The 9,108-nt window shown below is 50.6% G+C and overlaps 1 protein-coding gene across 1 annotated transcript; it reads right to left on the minus strand.

The window, feature by feature from the left end:
• Positions 1-259: 259 nt before the first annotated feature.
• On the minus strand, positions 260-4,634 carry LOC117029675 (calcitonin gene-related peptide 2-like). The gene is made up of 4 exons (XM_033118887.1): positions 4,526-4,634; positions 3,358-3,450; positions 2,485-2,616; positions 260-425 (listed from the first exon to the last, which is right to left on the minus strand). The coding sequence occupies exons 2-4, from the start codon at positions 3,441-3,443 to the stop codon at positions 260-262; spliced, it is 384 nt and encodes a 127-aa protein (XP_032974778.1). The 5' UTR covers positions 3,444-3,450; positions 4,526-4,634.
• Positions 4,635-9,108: the final 4,474 nt, after the last annotated feature.

Below are 9,108 nucleotides of genomic sequence, written 5' to 3' on the forward strand. Positions count from 1 at the left end.
AGGGTATATATTTCCTTGCAGATGATCTCAATGTTACAAGGGGATACTAGAAAACAGAGAAATGAATCCAAAATCTAGGGGTTCAGCTATTGTGACTCTCTGTGCTTCTCCAGACACTGGAGTAAGCACCTTCCCCTGTGGATTTTTTACCCATGTGGGCACAGGGAGGGTTAGAGTATGGACGTCACCCCTTCAATACCCAGTCATCCATCCTCCCATCCGACAGTGCGAGGGCCGTCACCTTCTTCCTGAAGTCTTTTCATTGCTCAGGACTGAAGTTCCTGCGGTAACCGCCATAGGATTCAGGGCCCACATCGGGTGGGCTCAAATCTTTCTCCAACATGCTATTAAATTTGTTCAGCTGATCTGCCAGCCGATTGATCACACAGGTGGCTAACTTGCACTCTCTCTTCTGGACAGTGATGCTGATTTGTAGGGTGGAGAAAAAGAGAGGACCTGTCAGTGAGAGGTTGGGGGCAGGACATGGGAGAGCCTGCCTCATGGGACCATCATGGTAAAATTACTCGTACTTTTCTGAGAAGCACCAATTAACCATAAGTCTTTCACCGAAACCCAATTATCACTGCAGAAAATCACAGGGCCAATACAGAAAATGCCACAATCACTCCGCTAGACGTTCTCAGACACCAGAAGGTGACGCTTGGGAACAGGCCATGAACACAGAGCTATAACAGCCCATCTTTTCTATACAAATACATTTAAAATCAACCAAGGCTTATGAGACTAGAGAGAATTATGGTGCCATTCCCAATCCAATCTCAAAGACTATCTAGAAGCCACATCCAATTCACGGGCAGCAGGTACTTCTTATAAGAAAACAAAAAATCCCCTGTCTTACCAAGAGTTTAAGCATTGAGTTGCAGAGGTGCTCGCCTGCTCCTTAGCACACCTGTTCTTGCTATCTAAGGTTGGTCACAGGGACCACCCATCATGCCCTGTGTCCAGCTATCCTGGAGCTCACACTGCTGCTAAGCAGTACAGATCCCTGAATCCATAAAGCCTGGGACGTGGACCAGAGCAATAACCACCACAATTCAGTGCTTTGTACAAACACACTTTTATTCTCCAATGACAAGCACATTCAGAAAAAAGACTATGAAGCTGTGTTCTGAAATCCTCAGGTACTCACAGGATGACCCTCTCCCTCTCTCATCTCTTCCTGGGAGCTTCTCTTTGGGTCTGTAGGTCCTGCTCTCTCTCCTCCCATCTGAGGTTCCACATGTCCACTGCCACAAAGAAAGCCACTGATACCAGCCCCCAAAAACAACAGAGAGGACCATGTACAGCAGGTTATAGGAAGGAAACAAGAAAGGAAATTAGACTAGAAAGTGGAGGGAGGCATTTGGCAGCATCTTTGGGGATACCACCATGAGGATCGTGGTCTGTCTCCAAACCACTGTCCAGGAACCTTCTCTTTCCAGGCACTCTGACACCTATTGCAGTCTGAGGGAGTGTGTGAAACCTGTTGAGGTCCTGTGTATATGTGCCCAACACACAGTGCTCAGATTGCTGCACCGCTTAGCTCTGGAGATGTCCAGGCTACAGGCAAAAAACATGCCAGGTGATATCATGAACTGGGTTAGCCCCTGTGGTTGTCACACAGAAAGTTAGACCAGTGAGGAGTCACTTAAAGCCGGGGCAGGAGTGGCAGGCAGGAAGGTGGCTCCCACATCTTCCATTAGTTGAACTCAGGCATGCTCAGTCAGGGCAGAGTGGGGAAGGGCTGTGGTGGGGAAGGGGTGACTTTTCCTGATCTTTGTCATGCTGCTCAGTCCTCCTGCTGTGCAGAGAGGTTGTGGGGCAGATGCAGGTACAAGTCATGCCTATGCCCGGGCTGTGCCAGGGCCAGAGCAGGGGCTGGTGTGTGCTCCAAGCTCAGGGTGCACGGGAGGTAGACTAACGAAGGGTGCTCTCCCCAGCCTGTGACAACATGCACGTCTCCACAGATCCTACACAGCTAAAGGTCCAGACCTACCTCAGGCACTGTTCTACCTGAGCCTACCCTCTGCAAGGCCTTGGGGTTCCACTGGCAAATGTGCAGTGAAGGCTCCCTGAAGGTGTGAAAGAATGTCATGCACAGGATAATAAGGTGGAGTCAAGTTTCTAAAATCTCCTGAGCTATATAGGGTCCATCGTCTGGCTGCACACTTACCAATCCTAACTCCTCCAGGGCTGGGAGGACCTCTCAGTGCTGCCAGACCAATTTCCTGACTGAATGGTTCCACACCTTCCCCAACAGTTTTCAGAAATGGATGTTTTTACATGTGATCTAACCATAGTCTCTCCACCTGACCTATGTCTTCAGTGCAGCCTGAGACCAGCTGGGCCCCAGGACAGGGTGAACAGTGACAGCCCGCTGGGGCCACCTCTCCAGCTGTGTTCTCTCCTACCTCTCAGGATGTGCCTGCCTGGGCAGGACTGGAGGGAGGGCATGCCCTGTACTGGGCAGGTGTGCAGCCTCACCTGGAGCTCTGTGTCTCCTGCTTCGGCTCAGTGGCCATCCTCCTCATGGAGTTCTTAATCAGTGCAGCCTGCAGGAGGTCTCTTTCTTCCTTGTTGAGTGAAGCATGGTGTTCAGGGCTTTCTGGGATAGAACTGGGGAGAAGAAGCAAACCCAATAGAGGCCCTGAGCTACTGCGTACCGCCTCCCCAGGATAAGCAGCCAGGTGTCCTGGTTTCTGCCACTTTCACTGATGATGTGGGCCCCTCATCCCCCAGTAGACAGGGCATGAGGCCAGTGGCTTTCCAAAAACAGTGCTGCCCCAGGAGTCAGGCTCTGGTGTAATGAAGAAGTGGTCTGCTCCATCCACTTCATGCAGGCTTGTGAAAGATTAAAGTTTCAGAAAATTTGTGAGCCTAGTTTTAAATGCAGCCAATATTAAAGATTAAATGATAATATTTGCAAGTAGTGCTAAGCTAAGAACGGTTTCAGTTTAATAAATATAATTTGTACTAGAGTAAGAAAGATGAACAGATCACATCTCAGGTTTAATAACTACAAATTTATTGGCAAAATAGTAGCAGGTTAAGATGCAATTCATTTCTGAGGTCATGGTTGCATTAGGCAAAAAGGATGGCTAAAGACAGAAAGGTTTGGTAAAAAGCAGAAACATTGTATGAGACAATGTGACTTTCATGAACAATATGAAATATGCAGTAAAGAATGTTGTATGTCATCACTGTTTGTCAATTAAGAACTACACATCCTTAAGTCAGAAAAAATATACATTCCCCCGTCTGCCCCCCAGTCAGTGTTAAACTTTCAGCACACCACCATTCAGAGCACAGATTGTTTAATGCCAGGAGCCTTGTGTGCGCCTGGCAGAGCTGTCTTACCTGAGTGGAGCTGCCTGGAAGATGCCCACCTGGTACAGGACCAAGAAGCCAAGAGCCAGGAAGGGGGAGAGCTTCCAGAAGCGCATGATGCGTCTGCAAGGGAAGAATCACGTTACCATCGCCCCAGCTCCGAGTTCTGTGAGCCCACACACCTGGACTCTGGTCTGCTTTCTGCAGGTAACTCCCTGGCTCCGTGGCTTCAGGCTGCTCACTTCATTTCCCCCTCACTGTTTTGTGTTTTGTTTTTTCCATATCAGCGAAGTGGCATGCTGGAAGATCCAGTGAGCCTGCAGTATGCATGGTTTAGCAAAAGTGCAGGAGCGACTGTAGCGGGACACCTGGGTGACGAGGTCTCAGCCCACAGCCGCTTTACCTGCCAACCACCCCGCTGCCTCTCACACACCTGTTGTCCACGTCTCCACTGAGGACAGTCACCGAATGCCCTGTCACCACAGCTGCCCCAATAAAGCAACCCAGAACTTTCGCTCACACCTACAGGTGTATGTCGGGGAATGTAGGTAGAGAGGGAATACCTCTGCGCCTGGAATCTCTGAGAAACTGAAGACCAAATTCTACTGCTCAGCCTCTCCGCACTTTGGCAAAGACTGCCCTGGAAGAACCAAGCTTAGCAGAGTGCTAACTTGGCACCCAGGACCTAACCTGAGAAAAAGCTCCCAGAACCTGCAACGGGGATTTTCCTTTAATGGCTGCCTGCCCAAGTCTTAGCACCTATTTGCCACCCACTTGTGCTGGGACAAGTTCTGAACCAATTTCGCGAGGACCACGAGGCAGGAGACCTAGTCCGTGAGTGCACTCTGCAGAAAGTTACTTCTAGGTCCTGCTCTGCGCGTGGTCCTGGGGAACTGCAAGCATCAGAGATCGGTGTAAGCACGCGGGCGGTAAGAGGCAGCGAGAGGAGCCCGGCTCTGCGCGGGAAGAGTGCAGCAGGGAGTCCCCGAACGGAGACTGGCCAGCGTTACCTGGGGTGGGAGTCTGGGATGAATCGCGGAGCAAACAGAGATTGTGTGATGAAGAGACCCAGAGAGAAATGGACAGAGACTCTGACACTGCCAGAGAGATCGACCAAGAGGTAGAGTAATGGAGAGAGAGGGAGGAGAGGAGAGGGGGAGATTGATTGACATGTCTACGTAGGAGTCTCAGGTCTCACCTAGCAGCGGTGGCTTGGAGTCCAGGCGGTGGTGCTGGCAATTGAAGTGAAGTTGGTAGCGTTGGGGAGTGATGGCACTGCGAAAGCAGCAGAGCTCCTCCAGCTGGGCAGCGGCTCTGATGCGCCCAGTATCAGCGTCTGCTCTTATTCAGGTAGCTCTGGTCTGAGGTGGTGCAGAAGCTCCAGGTAACCAATAACGGGAAGGATCCGGTACCTTGAACAGATTGTATCACCCACTTGCTGGACTGGATTATCCAGCCGGACCATACAGTATATTTGCATTGAGGTCATTGGTGGAACTGTGTGTGGGGGGGAGAGGGATGGTGGGGACCAATGAGAAACACCCTTAAACTGATCTGGATTTTGAGAAGTTTATCGGCATGGTAAATTTCACCTGTTCAGTTCCGCCGGTTTTGAATGTGTGTCCCAGTCCATCCCCAGCTGTGGGGTCTTATCAGGCAGGGTCCTGGATGGCAGGGACTCCTGACTGCCAAGTCTGTCCGTCGATCCCTGTCCAGTGAGACTGAGAGGGTTAATACGTAACAAGGTTGGTTCTAGGTCCCAGCAGGGTGTTTAATTCGGGCATCTGGAATCACCCACAGGGTAGTGGGGCTTGTGGGAACAAGAGAGGGAAGTGGGAACAAGAACTTTGTCAGTCTGAACTCAGTTTCCAGCCGCGCCAATTCCTGGTGGTAGGATTACGGGGCAAGTAACTTCTCAGCGCCGCGATGGAAAGTTGACCCTCAGTAACATGAGTCTGAACTGCACAGGTCCAATTGCACTAGGATTTTTTTCATATTGACCCTGCAAAGTTCGGTTGACAGGAGCGGTATAATTGACCGCGGTTCATCTGACTTGTGCAGTTCACCGACCCGCGCGGTTCAAACCCAGATTGTCCAAGGGGCAACTCTGCGATTGGGAATCCGAGTATGCGCAGAGCTGACTGTAGTTATACGCGGATTTTTTACCTCACCCGAGTTGCGCCTCTAATCCCCATATTGTTCAATGGTCAACTATGTTTTTCTTTGAAATGGGAACCATATTCCCATCTTAAAAGGATGGTGTCCTTAGTAGCCTTGTGTCTTCCCCTAGCGAAGCTGGGCTGTGGAAGAGCTTCCTGGACCACATATGGGATTCCTTAAGATCGCGATTCATACTGCAGGATTCCCCACCTTGTGTGGCTGCCTGGACTCGCGCTAGGTGGTCCATTACGTGGGTAGAAAGGGTCCAAGACCTGCAGAGCCACAGCGGGAACGGGCAAGGCATAGGTGCTTCCCCAGCCTCCAAGCAGCCCCTCGCCCTCTCCCTTCCTACTCCTCCAACCATCACCTCTCACTCAGCTGCCTGCTGGAGCCACGTGCCCAGCTATCACTGCTTCCGGCAGCTGTTTGCCAAGGGGTCCTCAGTGGCACGCGATTCTGCACCCGCATCTTCCGCACTGCATTTCTCCGGTAGAGAGCAGGGAAGACTTGACGGAGCTGAAAAGTCCCAACACAGACGAAAACTCCCAGTCACTCCCAGTCATACTCTCCCACATATACAAACAGTACTGTCTCCAAACGTGTCCCATCTCCAAAGCGTAGGCCCTCACAAAACGACGTTGGCGCGCAAGGACATCAGTCCAGGTCACTCTGAATCGCACCCCCAGCGTGCCTCCAAGTCTTTCATTTAGTCACATCCACAAACCCACAGGACGGTAACCTGTTCACGTCACACCTGTCCTCACTCTCAAGAATAAGCGTGCTCCATAGCACCCAATTGTGCAGCACCTCGACCCTCTCACACCCTGCACGAGCGGTTCCAGGACTCCTCAGCCCGTGCTTTCCGCTCCAAGCCCGCCTGGAAGGTCCCACGTCCTGACTTGCTGCCCTCAGGAGAAAGCAGCTTCTCACTCTCCCCAGGATCCCGGGGTCTGAGCGCACAGCGCAAGGCAGAGGCTCCCAGTACTGCGAGCACAGCAGAAGAGCTGTGGTGGGCAGGCAAGGACCCCAGCGTGGTGGTTCTCCCAGGCACAGAGAAACTAGCCCCGTGGGCAGCATTAGTGGCCCGACTCACGGGTCTGCACCCCAGTCCTCAGTCTCCAGAAGCCTCAGCATTTCCTAGGACGCACCTGCCTCGCACACAACGGTGGCCTCCTTGCTGGGGACACCTAACTTCCAAGATGCCCTTATTCAATTTCCCTCCTCCTTAACTCGTGGGGCACTACTGCCAGTAGGAAATAGAAGCTGGGGGCTGAGGAACTGGGTGTCTGAAACTCGCTCTGTGCAGTGCAGACTGGCAGGGCCGCTGGGGAACCCGGAATGGAAGAAACTGCTGGGTAGATTGCAGGTCCCGGTCAGGTGCAGAGGTGGGAAAGGAGATCCACGCAAGCGATAGGGCTCAGGATGGCCGATCTGGGTTTCAGTGTGTCCTGGAGCCTAGAAGCAGACAGCCTGTACTGGGATCCAGTCCAATCCTTTGACGTTCAGCAGTTTGGGTCCTGAGCTCTGGGTTAAGATTTCTGTGCAGAGTTGCAGGGCCAAATTGGCAAAGGTGGCATGATGGATAGATACCTTGTGGCTTGGGTATTGGGCACTGCCACTTGAGGCTGCTTTCAGGTGCCAAATACTTTTGCGGAAATACTTCCACTTCCAAGATGAGATTTCTAACATAGAACCTTCTGAAATCATTTGTAAGTATGTGTGTGCTGGATGGCATTTTCCTGAGGTGAAGAGAGAACCATAGCTTTCGCCAGCACAATGATGGCTGCAAATGGTTAAGCAACAACTACTCTAGAAGCCAATTTCATCACCATGTTTCTTTGGGGGCTCAGAACTCTACCTTTGGTACCCTCAGCCTTCAAAGGCAGCAGTCATTCCTTACTTTGAAATATTTGGCAGTTTTACAAACCCTGGGCTGGTGGTGTGGCGCATGAGAACCAGTTTCCGCCCCCCTCCCCCCCAGGGTGCTAGGGTAGCCTGCAGCAATTTCATGCTTTACTTTAAAGGTCAGTCTCTCCAGATGGGGAGGGACTGACATTAACTCATCCCTTAAGCACTCTGAATATTTAAGCAGTGCCTCCTGCTGAGCCAGGAGCCAAAGGGGGGAAAAGCGTCCTTTTTTGGGGGCACTAAGCACCATATCAGGCACACAAGTAGGCACTAAGCCAATGTTTGTTGAATGAATGGAAATTAGTTAATTGTCGCAAATTCACCAGCCAGTCTCACCACTATTACAAGGCTCTAATCCCAGCATGCAGAAAATGCGGACCTATTAGGTTGATGCAAAAGTAATTGAGGTTTTTGCAATTTTTTAACCTTTTAAACCGCAATTACTTTTGCACTGACCTAATAGTTACGCAGATCAGCACTTCGCTTGGATTCTGAAATTGTGAGCGCAAGCATTTCAGTAAGACTCCTCCCATTTTATTTGGTGCTCAGAGTTGGTTTCCTGAGAGAAGTTTTCAGGAATAAGACAGGGAAATAAGGATTACCCCGAGGGTTCTTCCTAGAGACTAGGGTCTCCTGGTGTGAAATACAAAACCATTCCTCTCTGAGCCCGTCCCTAATTTACTAGATAAACTCAAGGACGTTTAGACTTTGGCATGTGCGGATGATTCTTTAGATTGTTTCCAACTATCCCTAAAACTTCTCTGAACTTCAGCACTAAACTTCACATGACTTAGCAAAAGTCACCAGGGAAAATACTAATTTTAAAATAGTCCCCTATATGGCCACCGATTTTATGATCTTATTTCATAACGTGGTATGAAGAGGTCCACATCTTGGCTCTATCCCCATCTAAATCGCCAAGTCGCTTGCCTGGTAGCTGGAAACGCCGACTGGAGTAATTTCAACAATGTCCTCTCTGGTGTCTGGCCTCAGTACACAGGTCCACGGATATACAAGGAGTCCAGCGCCAAGTCCAACAAGTTCATCTTCCACAGTGCCCTGTTGCTGGTAAGGTGAACCAACTACAGGGGGACCGCATGCTGGAGGAAATTAAGAAGAGCAAGGCCAACCATTTCCTGATCCTCTCTTAGAATTCAAGTTGCCAGTCCCCAGCCCTCTACATGCTGTGGAGGCTGACAGACAGTGGCCCCCACCCGTATAGTCACGTCCACCATGGTAGAAGGCATCTACAACACTGGATGCTAGCTAGCACTGCACCCAGATTCCTGCTAAGACCATATCTATGAATGTGGACGCCTTCACCATCCCGGGACACCTCTGGCAGAGCAAGAATCCTGCTACTGCCAAGAAGAGCGGCAGTATCCCCAAATAGCAGACAACTTGATGATTTGTAGGGTGTATTCCATAAATCCGGAGGACAGCCTGCAGGACAATCATTGGGTATTCCTGTGTCCCGTCTGTCCCAAACTTTGGGTGGGGGTGGATTCCCCACCCCTAACTTTTGTCCAGTTTTGCTGTAGGAGCTGAGTTGGGAGAGGTTCAGGGACTCAGGGCTCAACTTAGTACTCCTGACTGCCCTCTCAACCTTATTCAATAAAATAATTTAAAGATAAAAAAATGCATACAAAACCATTTTCCACTGAGCTCTTGCATAATTATCACGTGAAACCAAGGAAGCAGTTTAGACCTTAC

The sequence above is a fragment of the Rhinolophus ferrumequinum genome, chromosome 11 (genome assembly GCF_004115265.2).
Source record: "Rhinolophus ferrumequinum isolate MPI-CBG mRhiFer1 chromosome 11, mRhiFer1_v1.p, whole genome shotgun sequence".
Lineage (NCBI taxonomy): Eukaryota > Metazoa > Chordata > Mammalia > Chiroptera > Rhinolophidae > Rhinolophus > Rhinolophus ferrumequinum.

Excerpts from the sequence above, each read along its gene's own strand:
- LOC117029675 (XM_033118887.1), bottom strand. The coding sequence starts at position 3,443 with ATGCGCTTCTGGAAGCTCTCCCCCTTCCTGGCTCTTGGCTTCTTGGTC. Across the intron at positions 2,617-3,357 it reads TTCCAGGCAGCTCCACTCAG|TTCTATCCCAGAAAGCCCTG; the intron begins GTAAGACAGCTC and ends TCTTCTCCCCAG. Across the intron at positions 426-2,484 it reads CAGGAGACACAGAGCTCCAG|CATCACTGTCCAGAAGAGAG; the intron begins GTGAGGCTGCAC and ends CCTACAAATCAG.